This window comes from Nelusetta ayraudi, unplaced genomic scaffold, assembly GCF_046127955.1.
Source record: "Nelusetta ayraudi isolate G7.1 ecotype Tasmania unplaced genomic scaffold, CSIRO-AGI_Nayr_v1 ptg000006l, whole genome shotgun sequence".
NCBI classification, from domain to species: domain Eukaryota; kingdom Metazoa; phylum Chordata; class Actinopteri; order Tetraodontiformes; family Monacanthidae; genus Nelusetta; species Nelusetta ayraudi.
The window spans coordinates 127,501-152,500 of record NW_027466056.1 but is presented as its reverse complement, the minus strand read 5'-3'; the positions used below and the strand labels follow the sequence as shown (position 1 = coordinate 152,500).

The 25,000-nt window shown below is 49.1% G+C and overlaps 1 protein-coding gene across 1 annotated transcript in view; it reads left to right on the top strand.

Annotated features, from left to right (window-relative positions):
• The window catches only part of LOC142878730 (zeta-sarcoglycan-like), a 194,058-nt gene that overhangs the window by 56,748 nt on the left and 112,310 nt on the right, over positions 1 to 25,000 (top strand). The window contains exons 2-3 of the mRNA XM_076012378.1: positions 16,120 to 16,234; positions 16,962 to 17,047. Of these exons, the coding sequence (XP_075868493.1) occupies position 16,234; positions 16,962 to 17,047 (87 nt within the window). The 5' untranslated portion in view covers positions 16,120 to 16,233. The remainder of the gene's footprint in view (positions 1 to 16,119; positions 16,235 to 16,961; positions 17,048 to 25,000) is intronic.

Below are 25,000 nucleotides of genomic sequence, written 5' to 3'. Positions count from 1 at the left end.
AAGGAGGAGGAGGAGGAGCTCCGAGCTGCTGTGAGAAACCACAGAAGAAGATAAAAGTTGAAAACGGTCGAGAGAGAGAGCTTGTGTGTTGCTCCAGCGAGGAGCCCAGACGCTGCGTTAGCGCATGATTTCCAATTCAATTCAAGTTCAATTCAAGTTCCCCCCCAGAAAGTTTGGGAACGTTTTTCTGTCCTGGCTGCTGGATATCTGCCCGCTGCTGCTGCTGCTGCCGCTGCTGCTGCCGCTGCTGCTGGTCCTTCATCCCAGTCGAGTGTCATTCTGTCACTGTGTCATTTCTCGTCCGTCTCTGCCCCCCCGCTCTCTGTTTTTTTTTCCTTTATCTCGCTCTGTTGTTCTCCTCAGCCCTCCTCCAAAGACTTAATGAGCGGCTGCAGGCGGTGGGGCGGAACGGAGGTCGGTGGGTGGGGTGATGGGGAGGGGGGGGGGGGGGGGGGGGGTTGATGTGAGGAAAACAAAGACAGCGATTCGCCACGCAAGACGGGAGATATCGCAGCGAACGGGGCGAGGAGGAGGAATGACATCATCACATCGGAGCGCCTGGACTTTTCTTTTATTTCTTTGTTTCCGAGGCAGTTTCAGGAAGTTGACGACAGCCGTGGTCGGGAGGGTGGGGTAAGGAGGGATGTGGGGGGTGAAAAGAAGGAGAGAGAGAGGGTAATAAAAAAAGAAAAAGTAAAAGGTTGCTGCTTTGTTTTGTTTTGTTTTAGACGATTTCAGAAGCATCAGCAGGCTACACAACGTAGGTGGCGAAGAGTTGGCTGTTAGCATTTAGCATTGTAGCATTATGGTCCCACTGGGTTGTAGGAGCCCTTAACGTAAAAATCTTTGAAATCTGCATTGAGAAGAAGATGGACTTCATGGAAACAGCGGCGTTCCTTCCTCTCATTGGCCAAAAACTCATGGAAATTGAGCCAACTGGTACCAGTCAGAGTCACATTATAAACACACACAGGTACACACACACAAGGTACACACACTGTGGGGGGAGTGTGTTGCTACTTTCTCAGCCTCTCTGCTGTTCCAGGCGGTGGTTGTGGTGGTGGCGGTGGCGGTGGTGGTGGTGGTCGTGGTGATGGTGGCGGTCGTGGTGGTGGTGGTGGTGGTGGTGGTGGTGGCTCTGGTGGTGGCTCTGGTGGTGGTGGTGGTGGCTCTGGTGGTGGTGGTGGTGGTGGCTTTGGTGGCGGTGGTGGTGGTGGTGGTGGTCGTGATGGTGGTGGTGGCGGTGGGTGTGGTGGTGGTCGTAGTGGTGGTCGTGGTGGTGGTGGTGGCGGTGGGTGTGGTGGTGGTGGTGGTGGTCGTGATGGTGGTGGTGGCGGTGGGTGTGGTGGTGGTCGTGGTGGTGGCGGTGGTGGTAGTGGTGGTCGTGGTGGTGGTGGTGGCGGTGGCTCTGGTAGTGGTCGTGGTGGCGGTGGTGGTGGCTCTGGTGGCGGTGGTGGTGATGATGGTGGTGGTGATGGTGGTAGTGGTGGTGGTGATCGTGATGGTGGTGGTGGTCGTGGTGGTAGTGGTGAGGGTGGTGATGGTGGTGGTGGGTGTGGTGGTGATGGTGGTGGTGGTGGTAGTGGTGGAAGTGGTGGTGATGGTGGTGGGTGTGGTGGTGGTGACGGTGGTGGTGGTGGTAGAGGTGGTAGTGGTGGTGGTGGTGGTGATGGTGGTGGTGGTGGTAGTGGTGGTGGTGGTGATGGTGGTGGTGGTGGTAGTGGTGGAGGTGGTGGTGATGGTGGTGGTGGTGGGTGTGGTGGTGGTGACGGTGGTGGTGGTGGTAGAGGTGGTAGTGGTGGTGGTGGTGGTGATGGTGGTGGTGGTGGTAGTGGTGGTGGTGGTGATGGTGGTGGTGGTGGTAGTGGTGGAGGTGGTGGTGATGGTGGTGGTGGTGGGTGTGGTGGTGGTGACGGTGGTGGTGGTGGTAGTGGTGGAGGTGGTGGTGATGGTGGTGGTGGTGGGTGTGGTGGTGGTGACGGTGGTGGTGGTGGTAGAGGTGGTAGTGGTGGTGGTGGTGGTGGTGGTGGTGGTGATGGTGGTGGTGGTGGGTGTGGTGGTGGTGGGTGTGGTGGTAGTGGTGGTGGTGGTGGTGGTGGTAGAGGTGGTAGTGGTGGTGGTGGTGGTAGTGGTGGTGGTAGTGGTGGTGGTAGTGATGGTGGAGGTGGTGCTGGTGGTGGTGGTAGTGATGGTGGAGGTGGTGCTGCTGGTGGTGGTGCTGGTGGTGGAGGTGGTGCTGGTGGTGGAGGTGGTGCTGGTGGTGTCGCCGTCTTGGCGGAGGCATCGCGGAGGAAATGAAATCAGTCGGGAGCCTGAACTGGCAGCTTTCATAAGGATGAAAAAAATCCAGAAGGGAACCTGAGGAGTGAATGAGATTCCCTTGGCTGGTTGTCTTCACCCTCCTACAAAAGAAATAAACCCTGGAATCTCCCCAATGACACCGTTGGGTCGAGGAAATATATAAATGCTTCAGAATGTGGCTGCTTCAGTTCACCGGCAGACAAAATAATCTGCTCAACGTAAAGAAAATGAAATATTAAATTCCCTGCGTGTCGGTGAAAAGGAGTGGAAGGAAGGATTTTATCGGAGCCGGCGGAGGAGGAGAATGAAATGCAGAATCCATCCATCACACTGGTGGTGTTTGTGCAGAGGGAGGACGAGTCAGAGCCGCTCTTTCATTGCGAGCAGCGAGTGGCGAGTGGCTGCACAGACTGCAGATATTCACGAATTAGCTGCAATTAACACAGCGTTGTTCAAGAGTGAGAGCGGTGGAGAGGATTAAAGCCCCTCCTCCTTCCTCCACTGTAATTGTTGATTTTTTTTCTATTTGTTGTTTATTGTTTATTTGTTTATTGTTTATTTATTCGGGCTGCTGGTGGTGGTGTAGGTTTCACACCTTCACGTTGGAAATGGATGCACTTCTGTTTAAAAAGCTGCAATTAAGTCGGTAGAAGTCGTTAATGTGAACTGTTTTGCTGAGATGGAAGTAAATGGCACTCATTTTTGTTTTTTTGTTTTTTTTGTTTTTGTTTTTTATCTCATTTTGATTGCAAAGGAGAAGCAAATGGATTTGTTGCTGCTGATAAAAAAAAAGAAGAAAAAAACCTGCACTGGCTGGTGGCGATGGGTCACCCTGAACACCATGGACACCCTGAACACCCTGGGAACCCTGGACACTCTGAACACCCTGGGAACCCTGGACACCCTGAACACTCTGAACACCCTGGACACCCTGAACACCCTGGACACCCTGAACACTCTGAACACCCTGGACACCCTGGGCACCCTGGACACCCTGAACACCCTGAACAACCTGGGCACCCTGAACACCCTGGAAAGTACACAACACAACTCAAGCAGTACTCATGACCTAAGTATTGCATTAAGAAAAAAAGTATCAGTACTACCAGTAGTAGTACTACTAGTGCTCACATTGTTGGGAGTCAACGAGCCAGTTCTTTGCGTTGCCTTTCAGTGAGTGATGTGACGGAGACTCTCTGATTGGTTGCGGTTGTGTATTGCGTTGGTGTGATGCTCTGAATGTGAATTCAGCCTGGCTCAGTGTCTTCCGACAGGGGTTGTTCAGCCTCCTTTAGCCGCACCTAGCAGAGCTAGCAGCTAGCAGAGGATTTGAATTTTCCTACAGTATATACCAGACAGATGTTTTGATATATGGTGAGAATTTCCCAGCTCAGCAGTTTATACTTCCTCAGAATATTGCAGTGATGGTTTCTTATCCAGTGGTTTCAGTGCTTGTTTGCACAGTGATTCCAGTGGTTTCATTTGCTGTGGATTGTGCACTGGACCAGCTTCCCATACAGTAGGTGATGTGAGAGATGATCATGGAGAAGAAGTCAACCTTGGCTGCGGCAGTCGACAGGGAGTCTCCGATGAATGTGACATTTGTCAGACTGTACTTTATCTTCATGTGAGTGACCTTTTCATAGCATCAAGCTAACCATTGGTTCGCCATCTAACGATGGTGTTGGATGTTCACATAAGTAAAAACCCTTTGTTAAAAACTGAATATTTGATGTGGAATTTCAATACTTAAATTTATACGTGGTGTCTTTGCCAGCAGATGGCGCTAATTTCAGCCGACTTCCCAGGATCCCAGGATGCTTTGCGTGTTGCCGCAAAGAACGCGAACGATATTTCGGCTAACAGTAGGGTCCTCCTTCGGACTTTTGGGAATTGGGAGGAGCCTTCGCCCAGTGCTATGACACAACTTCCTTTCAAATGCAGGCTTGGAAGAATGCAGAGCCTGGACTGAGACACAGCCCTGGTGTAGGTGCAGTGGCTGCGCTGCATCCCTCCAACTCTCTCAACCCACAAAGGGATGTTTGGTGAAGTGGTCTCTGGTTTTGGGACTCACCAGAACACTTTCTGACCACCTTAAAAAGGCGTTCCAATCGGAACGCCGTCAAGATGGACGAGCCAGCAGCAGCAGCAGCAGCAGCGACATCAGTTTCCTTCCAGTGAGTCTCGCTGTTGTTGATTTGCTGTCTGAGCGACTTTAATTATTTTCCTTTATCGCGACGGTTCGCCACATTTCCACGTTGGAGCGGTCGAGGCAACAAAAACAACAACAAAGCCCTCCCTCGGAGAGAAACGTGACAGTCGCTTAACAAGAACGAGAGAAGAGAGGAAGAGGAGGAGAAAAGAAAAGATAAATCCACTGGCAGCTGAGTGATTATTCCCAATCTTCACAGCTCGCAGATCATCAAGTGTCCTGTTTGACCACTGGCCAAACTGAACAGGGACATCAAACCTGCACACACACACACACACACACACACACACACACACACACACACACACACACACACACACACTGTTAGAGGACGTGGGCAAGCACTGCTATTAAGTGGATACTGGCACACTAATCCCAATCAAATCCCTTTGGAAAAGCAATGAGGCCGCTGTGTGTGTGTGTGTATGTGTGTGTGTGTGTGTGTGTGTGTGTGTGTGTGTGTGTGGCGGCACAGCTACAAAGTGTTTCATGCAGAGAATGAAATCCCAAAGTCGAGTGTCGACCGGCGCCAACTAGTGGCTGCTGGGAGCAGCTTGGTTAGCTGCTCAGTCCCCCAGACAGTTTGTGGGAGGGGGGCGGGGGCCAGACAGGGGGAGGGGCCAGACGAGAGGGGGGTGGGGAGCTGGAACGTCGGTCTGGACAGAGAAGAAAAGCTAGAATGCGACTATTTATTTTTTTTTTGTGTGTGTGTGTGTGTGTGTGTGTGTGTGTGTGTGTGTGTGTGTGTGTGGTACCACAGCCTGGAGCCAGCAAGCCTCCTGATTGGCCACCTTTAAAAAGAAGAAAAAAACAATCCAAATAGTTTTCAGTCTCCCTCCTCCTCCTCCTCCTCCTCCTCCGTCTCCTCCTCTCAAGGCCGCATTCCAAACTTTCACCTCCGCACCCAGTCCAGTCAACTCTGTGTTTTAGCCCTGTGTTTGCAGTCTCCCGCACAAAAAGCGGACCTCCAACCTGTGTGGAAGTGGGGAGGTAAAGATAAACGAGGCCGTCTCTGAAAGGATATCAGAGCTGCGAGACCTCTAAAACCCCTTCCAGCAGAGCAGAAGATCCAAACTCTCCATCGGCACCATCACCACGTTGCTCTGACTGGACACTTTCCACAAAGTTTGTGGAATTCTTTGGTTTTTTTTTTTCCTTTTCTTACTCCTCCCTAAAGCCGTCTGCTGCTTCTTTTCATTCCTCTTGTTTTAACCCGATGAAAGCACCAAGCGTTGCATCACAAAGGGGGTTTTTTCGTCATTCTTTTGAGGAGGAGGAAAAGGAGGAGGAGGAGTTGGAGGTGGCAGAGGAGGAAGAATTTTGTACAATATTCACCTTTTCATTCACCGCTAGTCAACAGGAGTCCACACCTGCTTGCAGGAAGCTGCTCAGGTGTAGCTGAAGGAAGCCGACCGGCAGCAAAGGGAACAAAAACCGAGCGTGTGAAAATCGACAGCGGCTCGCAAGGACGCGGCGCCTCGTTTAGAACCAGAGAAGAAGAAGAAGAAGAAGAAGAAGAAGAAGAAGAAGAAGAAGTAGAAGTAGAAGGAGAGGGAACGAGGCGACGGGGGGATCAGAGAGTGGAAGTCAAAAAAAAGAGGCTGTTGTCTGCTGTTTGTGGTGCTGCCCCCCCTCCCCCACCCCCTCTCGCTGCCCCCCCCCCCCAGAGGATGATGGGATGGGGCGGAGATGAAAGAGAGACTTTGAAGAGAGGGAGCGATCCATCCTGGGAGGGAGGAGGGGGGAGGGGGGAGTGTGGGGAGTGTGGGGCTCTGACACAGCAAGAGATGTTGTCAACACACACACACACACACACACACACACACACACAGGCATTCATTCTCTGGTCTTTTCTCACTAAAACTGCTCCGTCATCTGCTGCTGACCAGCTGTGAAGATCTTCTGCTACAGTTGCACTTGCTGAGTTTCCAGGAACATTTTTGTAAGGAATTTTATTTATGTGCATTGGGGGAGGTGGGGGGGGGAGAAACTGAAAAGAATAGAAAACAAACTAGGAGACGACGCTATGGACGAGGTCGGACGGAATTTGGCCCAGACCAGCTCAACTTCCGGAGGCCCTCCAGGGGGCGCCAGTCAGTTTTCCACCTGACCGAGCGCAAACCCGGCGCTGGTCAACGTGCTTCTCATCCAGCAGCGTGAAGACGGAACTCTGACGACCTCGGGGTCGGAAAACCAACTGGATTTTCTGATTTCCTTTCATTTGATTTTTTACTTGATTTGATTTTTCAACCTCAACGCCGCGGTCACACCCAACACACTCTGGAGTTGTTATTGCGAGCCGCTCCTTGATCTTTTCTTCCCCCCCCTCCCCCACCTGATGCAAAAGCCACCGGCCGCGTCACCGTGTCGGGATGGATGAATATTGATCAGAGGCTGCGGATCTTTCAAAGTCCAATCAGGATTTTCCTCACGCAGCATCTCGGCTATGAGATTTTTTTATTGACACGCGACCTTGCCGCTTGCTCGCACCCTGTCTGATTGGATACAAGCAGCCGGGGCCATTTGTTAAACTTTAACGAGGGGGGAGGAGTAAACCACTCCCCACTCCCCCCCACCCCACCACCCCTGAGACCACGTCACATCACGTCACTCCCATGGTCCCGGAGAGCGTTACAGGCATCACAGGCCTCTCTCATACAAGTCGCGATACTTTTCCCTGTCTATTCTGTGATATCCGACATCCGAGATCTCCTTGGTCTTCCTCGAGGTCTTCCTCGAGGTCTTCCTCCTCCACCGTGCACGATCGTGTGCGTGTGAGAGTCCCGGGCTTTGTTTCTTCTTACTTGACCGAACCACTGCAGTTTCCTCCTGCCTGTCATCTCTACAAGTGGTTCATCTGATCCGGCTGGATCTGGAATGCGTTCGTTTGACTTCATCATTGCTCATTTTTTATCTTTCCATGTTATCCCAAGAAGCCGTCTGTAGCACCTCGTCTCGAAGGCAGCAAGACGTCCAAGTCATGTTGCCCTCGTATGTCCATGTTCCGCATCGATACAGTTGCAATTGAAGTAATGAGGGATCTCGGCAGCTTGATTTTAGTCTTCCAACCACGGCAGTGTGGTTGAGGAGGGTGTGTGGACACCCAGCAGCACCAAAAACAAGACCTGTCACAGGGCGGATGAGCTCATTTAGGAGCCAACGGCCATCCGCACCTGCAGAGGAGATGGGTACCAGCAGGTTAGCACCCACTGAAACACAATGGTCCCTGAAAATTCCACCCCCGAGACCACTGGAGGGCAAATTGTATTTTTATAGTAGATATTTTTTTTAACAGGACTTAAAAACGCTGTACTGGACTAAATCCATCTGCTGGTCCTGCATCACCTGCATCTGTCCAGCAGGTGCCAGCAGAGAGTCCAAGCAGACTCAGCACTACTTTCACCCCCTGGTCACACCTGGTCTCACTCTCCATCGTCACATCTCAGCTGTTCAGCCGTTCAGTGTCTTCACCAACACTGTGATGGTGGGAGTCAGTCCACCTCTGAAACTGACTGACTGACTGACTGACGGTGAGCTGCACTCTTGGTTTGACATGTTCAATATGCTGTTGGATTTCAATGATTGATTCAGTCATTTGATAATTAGTCATTAAGTGTGCTTTTATTTGTATGAGCAGGTCTGAAATGTGTTGAAATTTGAGTGCATTCAGTTTCTCCATAGAGACTCTGGCATCCAGGACGTGGATTGATTGATAAACCAGAGAGTTTGAGTTGGGTCTCATTAAACTGCTGGAATCTGAGTCTCTCACTTTGATGCTGGCGGCTAAAAAAATTCTTAATGAAAGACGTTGATATTGTGAATTTCTTGATACGGGCTGGTTGATGTTTCCAGTCTGTGGTGAAGGTGTTGAAGGGCCGGCAGGACAACGCCTGCTTTTTTTCTTCACAAACCACAAAGTTCTTTTTTTTTATTATTTTTTTTTATTTAAAATTGTGCTGATTGATTTAAAGCGACAAACAAAGGGCGTCCCTCTCAAAGTCTGTTCTCTCATCTGGCTGTTGTTGTTGTTGTTGTCGTTCCGTGTTGCACTGGTAGGTGGCGCTGTCACCACTTCCGTCCACACTCTGCTGGTTGCTGGTGGCCTTGTCGTTTCACACACTGCTGTTTTCCAATCTTTTGCTTGGATCGTCTGAATGTGCAGTAACACGGTGGATCCAGCGGGTGCATGTCGAGGCTCTGCCCACATTCTGATACCACATTTCCTGTTTACGCTCGGGCGGCACTTGAAAGTGGAAGAGACCAATGTCTCCAGGAGCCAATAATGTTTGGAGTAAAGGCTCTTGTCTTTCTTTCTTTCTTTAACAAATGCTGGCTGAAACAGCCACCCCCCCCCCTTCACCCCACCTTATCCTTTTTTAAACCCGTGATCTTTCGCGCTGTGACGAGTCTCCGCGGTCGGCTAACGGCGTCAATAACAACGCGGAGAAGGAAGGAGGAAGGAAGAAAATCAATAGCAGACGTTTTATTGCTTTCTGTCACCTTGTGCCGCTGTTTGAAGGTCATGCAGGTCGCTCTGAGAACCTGCTGGAACCTTTCCGTTTCGCCGCCGCCTCCGCCGGAGACAAATTGCGACTGCGACTCCATTAATTGGCCACCACCCGTGCGTGAAAAGAAGAAAAAAAAGCGAGAAATGCCGCAGATCCGATGAGCTTTGAGCCGCGGAAGCTCCGTCATCGGCAGATTATTACGGCGGAGGTCGTTGACCCGCTGGAGCCAGATTAAACAGCACAAGATGATTGCTTTTTATGTTTTTTGGAGGGCTGGAAGAAGATTAGATCTGGCCGCAGTTGGCATATCAGTGTGTGAAGAAGAAGAAGGAGAAAATGTAAATTTTATTGTACATTTGACAGAATACAGGCACACACTAAAATAGACAACCACATTCTTAAAGTGCTTAGAAGAAGAAGGAGGAGGAGGATGGGGAGAAGAAGAAGAAGGGGAAGAAGAAGAAGAAGATTTTGATTTTTACAATCACATTTATTTACAAAGTACAGGCTAAAAAACTATGCACCTTTTCTAACATAAATAAATGATTAAAACAAAGAAATAAATGAACTAAAAAATAAAATAATGAACAACAACACAAAATCAAAAAACAAACCAAAAGAGACAACCCATTCAAAACAAAACGAAATAAAAATAAAAGTATTCAATGAATGAATACATAAATAGACAAAAAAATAAAAATAAAAATAAAAACACACACAAAAAAAAAAAAAAAAAAAAAACACAAACACAAATCAAAAGCCAAAAAAAAGAAAACATTCAATCTTTTAGTGCATCAGAAAAAAATAACTTATTGTTTAAAATAGCACACAAAATATTCTTGTGGCACCAGATTTTTTGGAAAGCGTCAAGGTCTTTCACCATTTTAAAAAAAGAAAACTCGAGGTGGATTCGGGAACGCAGGTTACGGCGCCACACCATTGTTGCATCATCACTACCGAGACATTCTATTTTATTTTTCCTTGAGATGTAAATTGCCATTTTTGCTTCTCCAATAATAAAATTTAAAAGTTGCCACATTTCTTTGTTTTTTTTGCTGTAGCCCGTACCATAAATAAAATTTGTGATTGTAAAACTCTGATTAAAAGAACTAAAAACATTAGTTAAAACAATAAAAAATGCAGTGAGTCTAAAACAATCAATAAAAATGTGAAAAACCGTTTCGCTGGAGTCGCAGAAGGGGCACTGGTTGGACACAGCAGGGTTAATGATGGAGATAAAAGCATTGGAGGCAATGGCCCCATGCAGGATCCGCCACTGAAGATCACCTGTTCTTTTCTTCAGTGGCGGCTTGTACAGGACTCTCCAGTGGGGTGTACCGTCCAGTCTTTTACTCCAAGCACACGTTGTTCTTTTTCCCAGAGTCTTTTGGTTAAAAACTTGGACGCACACTTTATAGAAGTCCTTCTTCTTAGTGTGGCCAAGGTGAAGGGATGTGGTCTTTAGTAGAGGGCCTTCGGTCTCAAGGCGAGGGGTGATTCTTAAAGCCGGGAAGGGTTCTGTGGTGTCTGGCTCTGTGCCTGACTCCAGCTGCACGAGGAGACTGCGTTCTCCAGGGGATAGTCTCTCCCTCCACAGCTGGAGCAGTCTCTCCGTCATCCTGGTGGACTGCAGGCCCAGCACACTTCCCACATTCTGGTGGTCGCCAAGGGTCGGTCCTGCCGTTCGGACCAGGCGCTGCAAGTCCACGGTGTTTGTCCTGAGCAGAGCAGCCGTCAGCCCGGGCGTCGCACCACTAGAAATGTCCAATCTTGCACCATGAATAAGTGGTTCTTTTAAAAGCCAGAGCAGAGAATCGGAGGTGTTTTTTTCTTTGCTGCTTCTAAAAAAAGCCCATACTTTAAAAACACTTTGATAAAAAGGAGGAATCCCATTTAACTTTAAAGAATTGGAATCCATTAAAAACAGAGCAGTGTCCAGTCCCAGTTGACTCACCTCTCTGAAGATGCAGCTGGCCACACCCCTCCACACCAGGTCTGTTGGACCAGTCAGGAAGCGCTGGAGAAACTGCAGCCTGAAAGCTGCAGTCCTGCTGGCCAGGTGGATGAGGCCCTGTCCCCCCTCCTCTCTCGGTAAAAACAGCACCCCCTGTGGCACCCAATGTTTTTCATCCCAAAAAAAATCTATGACTTTCTCTTGGATTCTGACCATAAGTCCAGCTGGAGGGTCCAGACAGGACAGTCGGTGCCACAGGAGGGACGCGACTAGGTTGTTTAAAACCAGAACTCTGCCTCTATAGGACATCTGTGGGAGCAACCATTTCCATTTTTTTATTCTTTGTTCGATTTTTTCCTCCACTCCTTCCCAGTTTTTTTTCACCATGGCCTCATTTCCGAGGAAGACCCCGAGGTACTTTAGCCCCTCTGTCTTCCAGGCCAGGTTCTGGGGAAGGGTTGGGAGGCCACTTGCCCACTTCCCAACAGCAATTGCCTCACTTTTACTCCAATTAACTTTTGCAGCAGACATTTTATTATATTTATCAGTTAAAATGGTTAAAATATCAACATCGTTTTGGCTTTTAACTAAAACAATGACATCATCCGCATAAGCAGATAAAACAATGTTGCTATTAAAACCAGGTAAAACCAAGCCATTAATATTAAAACGTATTTTTGAGAGGAGAGGTTCTAGGGAGAGTGCATAGAGCATCCCAGACAGAGCACAGCCCTGCCGGACGCCCCTCTGCACCCTGAAGGGAGCACACAAACTGCCGTTGAATTTCAGTAGACTCTCAATGTCACTGTACAACACACGGATCATGGCAATGAAGCCAGGGCTGAACCCAAACCTCCCCATGACTTTCCAGAGGAAGCTGTGTTCAACCCGGTCAAACGCCTTTTCCTGGTCTAGCGAAATGAGACCAGTGTCAATACCCAATGAGCTGGAGACCTCCAAAACATCCCGAATTAGGTAGACGTTGTCTACCATGGACCTGCCGGGTACACAGTAGGTCTGGTCCCGGTGGATGACCTGCTCCATGGCTCTTCCCAGCCTGGAGGCCAACGTTTTGGACAGTATCTTATAGTCCACGCAGAGAAGGGACACCGGGCGCCAGTTCTTAATTTCCTGCAGTTGTCCTTTTTTAGGAAGGAGAGTCACCACTGCTCTTCGACAGGAGAGAGGGAGGGAACCACTGTCCAAGCTTTGGTTCAGAACCTGGAGCAGGTCAGCTCCTAGAATGTCCCAGTACTCGTTGTAGAATTCAACGGTGAGTCCGTCGATCCCCGGGGATCTCCGTCCCTGCATGCCCTTCAGGGCAGCCGTTAATTCCTCCAGCTGTAGAGGGCGGTCCAGCTGTGCATTGATGTCAGCTGACACCTGCGGTAGAGCTCTGAGAAAGTCTTCCTCCAGTTCAACGTCTTCCTCATACTCCGACGAGTAAAGCTGTGAGAAGAACTGTGTGGCTCTGCTCCTGATCTCCTGGGGCTCGGTCAGCTCCTGCCCGGTGTCCGTCAGCAGGCAGTGGATGGCCTTGTGCTGTCCATTCTTCTTCTCCAGGCCGAAGAAGTAACCAGAGGGAGCATCCATCTCCGAGATGTTCTGGATCCGGGACCGGACCAGCGCCCCCTGTACCCTTGAGTCCAACAGGCTGGCTAAGGCCATCTTTTTGGAGTTGAGGACTTCAATGTGTCCTCGATTTCCTGTAGAATAGCCAAGCGCTTCTAATTCCACTATTTCACTCTCCAGGTCTTTGATTGATCTACATGTATACTGTGTGACATTGAGAGTGTACTGCTGACAGAGTAGTTTAATTTGTACTTTTCCATGGTCCCACCACTGGCTAAGACTACTAAAATCAGATATTTGATTTTTAAAACCACACCAGAAAAATTTTAAAACTTCTTTAAAACCTTTATCTAAAATCAAAGCAGAATTAAAATGCCAGTAGGCGCTCTTTGGTAAAATATTTTTTAGGATGACGTCACATAAAACCAGAGAGTGATCAGAAAAACCAGATGGCACAATCCTACAATCTTTAAAAACGTTAATATGATGCTTAAAACAATAAAACCTGTCTAACCTCGCTAGAGAGACCCCGTTCTCTCTCAGGTGGGACCAGGTGTACTGACGACAGTCTGCATGCATACTCCTCCACACATCCACCAGGTCATGGGAGTAGCTGCTTCAGAGTGTGCTGGGGAGCTGGATGTGGCTCTGCGTGGTTGCGGTCTAAAAAACCATTTTCAGTACAATTAAAATCCCCGCCCAAAATTAAATAATCCTCCGAGCCGCAGCTGTTTAATTTATTATTAACAATTTCTAAAAACCTCTTCCTCTCTGCTCCATGGTTTGGTGCATAAATGTTCATAAAAACCAGATTAAAACTGTGGAGCTTGGCTCTGACCAGTAGGCATCTCCCCTTCACCACCTGCTCTACCTCCACAGAGGATGGAGAGAACCTCTTAGAGAGGAAGATGCCCACTCCTCCACTTGCTGTGGTGTTGTGGCTTAAAAACACCCTGCCCTCCCACTCCTTCTCCCAGCACCCCTCAATACTTGCGTAACTGTGGACCTCTTGAAGAAATAAAGTGTCCAAGTGCTTTCTTCTTGCTGTGTCCAACACAAGTGCCCTCTTTTTTAGTTCTCTGGCTCCATTCACATTGAGCGTTCCAATTTTTAAAACCTCCATGTTTGGGATTAAGAGATAAAAAATACAAAAATTAAGAAATAAAAACACAGATAAAAATAAAATCCCTGTCATCATTTTAAAAATGTATTTCTTTTCGGACTCGTATAAGGTGCTTTTTTAACCTGAAGATTTCTTGCTCAGTTAAATCTGATGAACTTTTGTTTTTTATTACATGCTTGGCAGACAGAAAAAAGGTGACTTTGTCAGGAAAGTGCATGTCAATGTTCAAGTTTTTAACTCCTTTTGTTTTTTGCAAGAAGCTTTTTATCATCTTTGCTGAATAGAAATGTTTTTCTCTATTAGCTAGAGGTGTTGTTAAAACAATTTGAGAGAGCGACAATTCGCTGCAGTCAGATATGGCGCCCTCACTGTCACTGCTGTCTTCAGCCGCAGCTCCAGCCCCCAGTCTACCAGTTTTCCCTCCCCCCTCATTTGACACTGTCTGCTTCCTTTTGCTGCGTCTCTGAGACGCAGCAGTTTTCAATTCTGGTGTTTCAAACAGACCATACGTTTTTTCAGTCACACAAGACCCACCACCAGTTCTCTCATCCACACCACCCAGTGCTTCAAAACCACCTCCACCCACTATCATGTCCTCTGAAGGATCTTTTTCTTTTCTTTTTCCCTCACCTGATTCTTCTACCTCACCCGTTTCCCTCACCTCACCTATCTCTCTCACCACACCCGCACCCAACTCTGCAACCTTCCCTGATTCCTCCACCTCACCTGTCTCCCTCACCTCATCTGCTTCCACCACCCCACCATTTTCCCTCACCTCACCTAATTCATTCACCTCACCTGTCTCCCTCACCACACCCGCACCCAGCTGCGCTACCTTCCCTGATTCCTCCACCTCACCTACTTCTAACCCCGCACCTGATCCCTCCACCTCACCCGTCTCCCCTCCCTGACTCCCTGACTCACCTGTTTCTCCCAACTCACCCTCTTCCATCTCCTCGACCTCTCCACCTTCGTTCTCTCTCACCTCCTGCTCCTTCGCTCCCTCTTCCCTGCTCGGGCCAGCGGCCCCCCCCGTATCTCCGGAGTTTCTCCGTCGTGGAGCGGGGACGGGCTTCTCGCTCGGAGCTGCCGCAGCCGCGACTGCCGCACCGCCGACCGGACCCGTCGCGTCAGCACCCGCCCGGTTCGGACAGGCTCTGACGAGGTGTCCCTCCGCCCCACAGCCGAAGCATTTTACCTCCGATGATGTGGCAAACAGAGTATAATCGAAGTCATCCACTCGTACGATGAATCGATAATTAAACTCTTCCGCCCTGTTGTTTAATATCATGTAAACCTGCCGCCTATGCGACACCACATGGCGAAGCAGCGGAGATTTACACCCAGAAAGCAACTTTCTGATCGGGGAGACCAGCTTACCGTGCCGGGACAGTTTTTGGAGCAGGAACTCGTCGCTGATGAAGGGGGGGGACGTTGGACAGGGTGATCCGGGCTGCCGGCTGTGTGAGCGGCTGCACCGCCTCGAACAGCCCGTTCACCGTCACCCCGGTCTCCACCAGCAACTTTACCTGCTCCACCCTCTCTAAAAACAGGACCACAGCTCGGTTCATTCGGGCTGCCGACTTCACCGAGCTGTGTCCGATCCGCTCCCCCACGGCTAACGCTACATCCTCCACGTTGCACGAGGAGCCGGCACCTAGCTTGATGCCGTGCTTTCTTGACAGGGAGGAGAACCCTGCAGCCGCCATGACGGCGCACCTGGTCTCCTCCTCCCGACCAGACGGCGTCTGGCCGCAAAAACACGACAAAACAAACACACACACAAAAAAAAAACTAAACTAACTCACACTAAAATAAACTACACAAATACACAAAACCAACCACCAAAGTGTAAAGAATAGAAAAGAATATAGGTAGCACAATCGCTTCCAATTTTCTCTCTCCCTCTCACGCTCCTTCCGCTCAAGAAGAAGAAGAAGAAGAAGAAGAAGAAGAAAGAAGAAGAAGAAGAAGAAGAAGAAAGAAGAAGAAGAAGAAGAAGAAGAAGAAGAAGAAGAAGAGGTCTCTTGTCTGGACGTCTCTGAGCAGCTTCGCTGGACAGTTTTCCACCTGGCGACCACCAGATGAAGACGAGATGATGCGGAGGAGAAGTGGAATTGATTTTTTCTCCTTTGTTCCAAAGAAGATCAAAGCAAAAATAAAACCCAGTGATGTATAAATGTATATATATATATATATATATATATATATATATATATATATATATATATTTTTTTTTGTTTGTTTGTTTTGATTCCCACCAATAAAATACAAAAACAGTGTAAACAATGTCAAAGTGTCGCAGCCCATAAACTCAAAGCTCTGCGTCTCCAGAACAGAAGAAGCAGCAGCAGCAGCAGCAATATTTCTCTTTACTTTAAACAGATTTTTACTTTACTTTTGTATCGATTTAGATTCTTTTTCATTCCTCCCCCTCCTCCTCTTCCAGGCGCGCCGCGTCCCCATAATTGCGTCCCCACGTTGAAACGCCACGCAGGAGAACGCAATTACGGCCTTTCGATGATTCGGCTGCGCGAGCGCACATATCAGCGCGGCTGGCGAGAGTGAGCGGCGGACGACGGAGCGAAGGAGTGAGCGGCGGACGACGGAGTGAAGGAGTGAGCGGAGGACTACTGAGCGAAGGAGTGAGCGGCGGACGACGGAGCGAAGGAGTGAGCGGAGGACTACTGAGTGAAGGAGTGAGCAGAGGACTACTGAGCGAAGGAGTGAGCGGCGGACGACGGAGTGAAGGAGTGAGTGGCGGACGACGGAGCGAAGGAGTGAGCGAAGGAGTGAGCGGCGCACAACGGAGTGAAGGAGTGAGCAGCGGACGACGGAGTGAAGGAGTGAGCGGCAGACAACGGAGCGAAGGAGTGAGCGGCGGACGACGGAGTAAAGGAGTGAGCGGAGGACTACTGAGCGAAGGAGTGAGCGGCGGACGACGGAGCGAAGGAGTGAGCGGAGGACTACTGAGTGAAGGAGTGAGCAGAGGACTACTGAGCGAAGGAGTGAGCGGCGGACGACGTAGTGAAGGAGTGAGCGGCGGACGACGGAGCGAAGGAGTGAGCGGCGGACGACGGAGTGAAGGAGTGAGTGGCGGACGACGGAGCGAAGGAGTGAGCGGCGCACAACGGAGTGAAGGAGTGAGCAGCGGACGACGGAGTGAAGGAGTGAGCAGCGGACGACTCAGTGAAGGAGTGAGCAGCGGACGACGGAGTGAAGGAGTGAGCGAAGGAGTGAGCAGCGGACGACGGAGTGAAGGAGTGAGCAGCGGACGACACAGTGAAGGAGTGAGCGGCGGACGACACAGTGAAGGAGTGAGCGGCGGACGACACAGTGAAGGAGTGAGCGGCGGACGACGGCGACTGGAACTGCAGGTAAACTTGGGGCTGACTGAAGACGTGGAACGACGGAGTGAGGGCTCGATGTGTTTTTGCGGCGTGAAGGTGAAGCCGGTGAGACGGCGTGAGGAGTGAGCGGCAGGTTGGAGGAACCGGAAGCTGCCTATTGTCCTTTGCTCAGCAGCTTAGTTTGCATTTCAATTGGACGGAGATGTGAGAGTTGACGGCAGTGTGGCAGCGGCAGGGCCGGACACGCAGTATGTTTATAAGTACTTCAGTACTCACTGATACCAGCACTGAGTACTTCACAAGGCCATCAGACATTATAGAACTACTATGATTTTTTACAGATTTGCACTCCTTTATTGACCCCACAGAGGTTGTGTTACTTGAACAACACTCTTGGGTTTGACTGCAGTACAAACACACACTGCCACGCTGACAGATCGCTGGTACTTACTAGTACTGGGGTCATGGTATTGGCAGATATTTTACCAGTCAGAGTGGAGTACTGAACCCTGGTACCCGATACTGGTGTTGGTACCAGTGCATGCCTCTGCATGTACACACACATTAAAAAAAAAGTATGTATTTCCTGCATGAAGGCAACATTTGTGTCATTGATTTTTAATTAAATATGGCCACGCCCATCGCAGTCAAATTTGTTGCAAAAAAACAGTTTTCCTTTTCTGAAAGTGGCGACAGATGAAAAAAACAACAACGTAACGTAATGTAACACAACGACGCCCCCTGTGTGTGAACTTCATTTACTGACCGGTGGCTCGTTTGGGAGCCACGGGGGGGAACTCCTCTCGCGCGCGCGTGTGTGTGTGTGTGTGTGTGTGTATTTGTGAGATGAATAATTACTTTTGCCTTATTATAGCGGATGCAGCACAGTGCCTGGAGTTCAATTACAGGCCTCGACTTTTAATCAGCGTATGAGTGAGTGAGTGTGTGTGTGTGTGTGTGTGTGTGTGTGTGTGTGTGTGTGTGTGTGAGTGTGTCACAGTCACAGAGCAGCGAGGGAAATTGTTCTTTTTTCTTCTCTCAGATGACTGTGAGTGCGTTGAAATATTTTCCCTTCAAAGTGTCGATTATTCCTCTTCCACTCGAACGCATCGCCGCCTTTTTTTTCCCCGTTTGTGACTTTGATTCGGCTTCGTCGAACCAAAAAAAAAAACCACGCGGGATCCGACGTCCGACGCTGTTCCCGGGAATTTCAACCTTTAACCATCACAATCATTTTGTAATATTTGGAGATTTTGAAGAAGAAACGGCGTCATCAGTCGGCTACATTTTAGATTGCAGCCTCTTTTGCTCACCATCCCTCTCCTGAGCTTGCCAGTGAACTACAGTGGCCCTGTGCACCCAAACCTGGACACCTGCTCCACCTTCTTCTTCTTCTTCTTCTTCTTCTTCTTCTGTGAGGAGTGGCGGAGTTGACGAGAGAGGGAGAAGTGCAAAACTTTGAGCGTTTTTTCGCTGTTTTTGTTCATTTTTTTCCATCTTTTTTTTTGATATATATGTGCGTTAGTTTTTCATTTATCAATTCGTATTAGTTTTGTAAGTAGATCGTTTTTTTTTGTGTTGGTGGTTGGGTGGAGGACCGGCGTAGCCGGTAGCCAGCAGCCAGCATGCCGGTAGCTGAAACGCCGGCTACCGAGTTCGAGCGTCTCACTCGCCGGCACGCCATCAAACTGGTGCCGGCAGTTGAGTGCTCGGTGGAACAGGCGGGTCTGGCCGTTGGAAAGGTGGTGGGATACAGCAGCGTTAAGTCTGCATCCCGAATGAATGGAGCGATCGTTATCTTCCTTGACGACACCGACAAGGTAAGCAAGGTGGTCGAGAGCGGTGTTGTGATCGGTGACACTTTCACTCCCGTTCTCCCCCTCGTGAGCCCCGCCAAGAAGGTACTGATCTCCAATGCTCCACCGTTCATTAAAAACGAGGCACTGGCCAAAGAGCTGTCGCGATTTGGCCAACTCGTTTCACCAATAAAAATGATGTCTTTAGGCTGCAAGTCACCGCAGCTCAAGCATGTTGTGTGTCACCGGAGACAGGTGTACATGGTGCTTAAAGACACGACAAGTGACTTAAACCTATCCTGTACGTTCAAAATCGACAACTTTCCGTACATGGTTTTTGTCACTACTGAACATATGAAGTGTTTTGGGTGCGGTGCCGAGGGGCACTTGGTTCGCTCCTGCCCGGAGCGGAAGGCATCCGCCTCAGGCGGGACCCCCCCTCCTGAGGCGGCGGTGGCGGCGGCCGAGGTGGCGTCGCCGCCCCTAGAGTCGGCGGGTCCGGCGGCACCGTTGGATACGGTGGCGGCCGGTCCGTCGGCTCCGGAAGACCCGGTGCCGGCGGGGTTGTCGGCTCAGTTCGACCCGGTGCCGTCGGTGATTGGGGTCCCCGAGGCGTCCCCAATATCTGTGCCTCCCCCTGATAAGGGGGACCCCCCCTTGTCACTTTATGGAATCGAAAAAAAGAAAACGAAGAAAGAAAAGAACAAAGCAACTGTAGACACCTTAGACATGTCTGAGTATGACGATGAAGCAATGTCCGATGATGATGATGAAATGTTGAAACTGTCACAAAAGAGAAAATTAACTGAACTCGTAAAAGAAAAAGCAAAAAATAGAAAGACAGCCACGAGTGTTGAGAGCGACTTTGTTTTAACTCAAGAAGACACCGATGCACCTTACTCGGTTGCACTGCTGAAAAAATTCCTTGAAGACACGAAAGGGGTGAGACAAACGTCAGTATGGGAGCACTTCTCGGACCTTAGGCGGTTCATCAACTCCGCCAAACCCCTCACGAGGAAGTTTGGAGAAGTGCTCACTGACCAGGAAGTATACAGACTCAGAAAGCACATAGGAAAGGCCAGAGAAGAGTTAAACAAGGGGGAAATTGATGTTTAATTTATTTTTATTGATCTTTGTGCCACCACTGGTGTGTTGTTTTACTGAGTTTTTATTTTTTTATCCATTCATGTGTGATTTTAACATGGGGAGTTTAAACATGAATGGAGCCCGGGCTGATTTTAAAAGAGCTGCTCTTTTTAAATTGATGGAGTTAAAAAGATTAAATGTATTGTTTCTTCAGGAGACACACAGCACTGACGATATTGTCAGTGACTGGAAGAGGGATTTTAAAGGGGAGGTGATTCTGAGCCATAATTCCAGTGCCAGCGGTGGGGTTGGGATTTTATTGGCTCAGAATTTTTTACCGGCTTCTTTTAGTGTTGAAAATATCATTCCAGGGTTTTTACTAAAGGTTATAGCTTTTTATGAAAATGTAAAATTAGTGTTTTTAAATGTCTATGCTCCAACCAGAGGGTTGGAGAGACTTACATTTTTAAAAAAGCTTGATGATGTTCTTAAAACCTGCCATGATGATTTTATGTTTTTAGGCGGCGATTTTAATTGCACTGAAGATCCCGCACTAGACAGGAATCATCCTGAGCCACACCCTGGGTCGTCTCACAGGCTCAGACAGCTCATCAAAGATCACGAGCTGTCTGACCTGTGGAGAGTTTTTAATCAAAACAGACGACGGTACACTTGGAGCCATACCAAAGAAAATTTTTTATCCCTTGCCAGACTTGATCGTTTTTACTGTTTTAATCACCTTTTAAATATTTTTAAAAGGTGTTTAATCCAGCCTGTTGGTTTTAGCGATCATTGTCTTGTGTCCTGTTCCATTTTTATTCAGAATATTCGTTTAAATAGTGCCTATTGGCATTTTAACACAGCTCTTTTAAATGACCAGGCTTTTAAAACTGCTTTTAAGTTTTTTTGGTTATCCCACAGAGAGAGCAGACCCAATTTCCCCACCATCCAACAATGGTGGGATTTTGGGAAAACTCAGACCCAACAACTTTGCCAGAGCTTCACTCGCTTTGCCACAGGTGAGTTAACCCGGACCGTAAGGGATCTGGAGAGACAGGTAGAGGAGTTACAGTCCTTAGCTGTTTCTACAGGAAATCGAGGGCATTTAGATTCCCTCAAGTCCAAACAATCGGCGTTAGCCAACCTGCTCGGGGTTTCTGCGCAGGGGGCGCTGGTCAGGTCGCGGTTTATGAACATCTCGCAGATGGATGCTCCCTCTCAGTTTTTCTTTGGGCTGGAGAAGAAAAATGGACAAAGGAAGATCATTCATTCTTTACGCGCGGGTAGCTGTTCCGAAATTTCGGATTCTTCTGGGATTAGGAAATATGCTGCCGGTTTCTACAGAGACCTCTATAAGAGCGAGTGGTCGAGTAATCCGGAGGCGCACAGCAACTTCCTCAGCGGTCTCCCTCAGGTGAGCCAGGAGCAAAGCCCCCAGTTGGCGGCTCCACTGACGCTCATGGAGCTGGAAGCCGCCCTGGGGAGCCTGCAGTGTGGAAAAGCTCCTGGCATTGACGGCCTTCCTGTGGACTTTTATAAGTCCTTCTGGCCGGTCATCGGACCAGACCTTCTCCTGACAATCAACGACAGCATCAAACAGGGAAAACTCCCAGTGAGCTGTAGGAGGGCCGTCATCACCTTACTGCCAAAGAAGGGAGACCTGCAGGACATCAGGAACTGGAGGCCGGTGTCCTTGCTGTGCACGGATTACAAAATCCTGTCCAAAGCTCTGGCCCTTAGGCTGCGAGAGGTGATGTCGTCCATCATCCACCCTGACCAGACCTACTGCGTGCCGGGCAGGCTCATAAGTGACAATGTCACTTTAATTCGGGATTTTTTGGACCTCTCCAGTTCATTGGCTCTTGAGACTGGTCTTATTTCCATAGACCAGGAAAAGGCTTTTGACAGGGTTGAACACCAGTACCTGTGGCAGACCATGGGTGCCTTTGGATTCAATCCTGACTTTATAGCCATGATCCGGGTGCTCTATTGTGGCATTGAGAGTGTTCTCAAGGTCAACGGTGGTCTGAGTGCCCCCTTCGACGTTCAGAGGGGGGTGAGGCAGGGCTGCTCTCTCTCAGGGATGCTGTACTCTCTGTCCATAGAGCCTCTACTCCACAAATTAAGGGAGAGTTTAAGTGGTGTGTGTCTCCCTCAGTGTTGCGTGTCTTTTAAACTGTCTGTGTACGCTGATGACTTGGTGGTTTTAATCAACTCGCAAAATGACATCAGTGTTTTAGAAAATCTTTTAACAGAGTTTGGTTTTATTTCTTCTTCACGTGTTAACTGGGGGAAGAGTGAGGCTCTTATGGTGGGAGAGGGGCTGAGGAGTAGGCTCAAGTTGCCCGGTGGGCTGCAGTGGAAGACTGGCGGTTTTAAATATCTGGGCATCTACTTGGGGGACGAGACCCACAACAATAAGAACTGGGACAATGTGTTGGAGACGGTGAGGGGGAGGCTAGGACGGTGGAAGTGGCTGCTGCCTAAAATGTCCTACAGAGGCAGAACCCTCATCGTCAACAACTTGGTCTCGTCCTCCTTGTGGCACAGACTAATGGTTTTAGATCCTCCAGCCTCTCTCCTGGCAGAGATACAGCGGCTTTTAATTGATTTCTTTTGGGGGGGCAGGAAGCACTGGGTTCCACAGAGCATCCTTTTCCTCCCCAAAGAAGAGGGAGGACAGGGTTTGGTTCATCTGGCCAGCAGGGGCTCTGCCTTCAGACTCCAGTTTATTCAGAGGCTCCTGACTGGCCCCAAGGATGTTCTGTGGAGACCATTAGCCCGGTGCATCCTGCAGCGTTTTAATTTTTTGGGCCTGGATTTTAGTTTGTTTTTAATGGACACGACTCGCATGAGCACAGTTTCTCTGCCTTGTTTTTATCGGAGTGTTTTTAACGTTTGGAACCTCCTGAAGAAGCAGAGGGCGGAGCAGGCCGACTCTTTGTACTGGCTCTTGCAGGAACCGGTCCTTCAGGGAACCCTGCTGGACTACCCTAGCTGGGGGGGAGTGACTCTCTCCAAGGCCCTCCGAGCTGCAGGGGTCATGACGTTGGGCAAGGTGGTGGAGCTGACTGGTCCTGGATTGGAAGACCCCGCCCCATTGGCCTCTACGCTGGGACTAAAATCCCAAAGGGTTGTCAAGCAGCTGCTGGACCATTGGAGTAGAAGGCTGTCCGGTCATGAGCACTCCCTCCTCAGCTTGCATGACAGAGGTTCCCTGACCCCTGACCCAGAGGACAGCTTCCCCCATGTCGGCCTGCTCCCAGACTTGGACGACTGCAGCGGCCCTCTGCTGGAAGACTGTCCAGCAGTTCCCCTGGAGGTCGCGACGGGAAAAAAACTCTATCAAACAATGGTGAAAACTTTGCACAAACACAAATTAGATGGACGTTGGGATACGCCGTGGAGGAAATACTTGAACTATGGAAATAAGCCCGCGTGGATAACTCTCTACAAAGCCCCAGTGGCCAAAAAACATGGAGACATTCAGTGGCGCGTCCTCCACGGCGTCGTAGCCGTGAACGCTTTTATCAGCATGATGAACCCAGCGGTGGAGGACACCTGTCCCTTCTGCACAGAGAGAGAGACTGTTTTTCATTGTTTTTATCTGTGTGAGCGTCTGTCGTCCGTGTTTGGTTTTTTAGATAGAGTTTTTATCCAATGCCAGGAGGTTTTTAACAAACACTCTTTTATCTTTGGTTTTAACTACAGTCGCCAGAACAAGAGGAAAGGCCAGGTTTTAAACTTTGTTTTAAGCCAGGCTAAGTTGGGGGTGTGGTTGAGCCGTAAGAGAAAGATAGTTGATGGGGCAGAGGTCGACCCCTCTGTCATCTGCAAAAAACTCATCCAGTCCAGGCTGCGCATTGATTTTATGTTTTACAGGAGGGCAGGGGACTTGGGTTTTTTTTGTGACATGTGGACTTTTAACAGTGCATTGTGTGCAGTGACAGAGGGGGAACTATTTTTTAGCAACGTGCTTGTGTAAAAAAACAACAAGAAAATTATTTATTTATTTATTTATTTATTTATGTGTTTTGATTGATTGATTGGAAATGAGAGCGGCAAATAAATGTTATTTTTCAAAAATCAAATCTTCTTCTTCTTCTTCTTCTTCTTCTTCTTGTTTGGTTTATTTGAGGGCGCCCCCTAGCGTTCAGCCCGAATAGCAAACGCTCTGCTGTCAGACAGCTGGATTGTCCACACCAGGCTTCCTTCCGTGAAAGATGGCAGCTAACTGGGAGCGCCGGGACCGTGATTGGTATTTATATAAGAACTGTTCTAGGTAGGAAAACCAAATCCTTTGTATTTTACTGCGGGAAAAAACACTTTTATTAAAAGTATTTATAGGCAGTATGTAAAACATTTACCAAATGTAAAAATCACAACTGGACCTTTAAGGTGAATTGACTTTGCGTTCCCGGAATCACGGGGACGTGTTTCTGTTTTAAAGGAGGAATTCAGGAATTGTGTGAAAAAGGTGACAAATTGGCCACAAAACACAGGAAGTGGAGGAGGAAAAGAAATCGGGAAGAAGGAAGAAGAAAAAAGGATGAGCAGCCGTGATTCATTTCCGTGGCGCTGCTCTGCATCAGCCGCCATTCAACGGCCGGTGATCTACAGCCCGTGTACACAACTGTGTGTGTGTGTGTGTTTCTGCGAGTGCGCAAACATTTTATATTGCGTCGCCTCTCTGAGGAAATGGTGCCAAGGTTTGGATAAGGATACAGATAAAGACGGAGGCCGAGACGGAGCTGTAAATCACACACACACACCCACACAAACGCACACACACACACACACACACACACGCGTGTGTGTTTTTTCGACCTTGACTCCGGGCGCCTGCCTGGCTCCACCTCTCATGAACGTGTCATGTATTATTCTCCCGCTGCTCCTCCTCGCTGGAATCTGATGCTTATCTGCTGCTGGGAAGATAAGGGGCGAGCGAGCAGCAGAGAGAATGGAGGGAGAGAGATATGGGGGGTGAGGGGGGGTGTTATGGGCTGAGATAGGGTGTGTGTGTGTGTGTGTGTGTGTGTGTGTGACAGTGGAGGTCAGAAGGAGACTGACACACTCTGACATTCTGCTCATCCGTCCG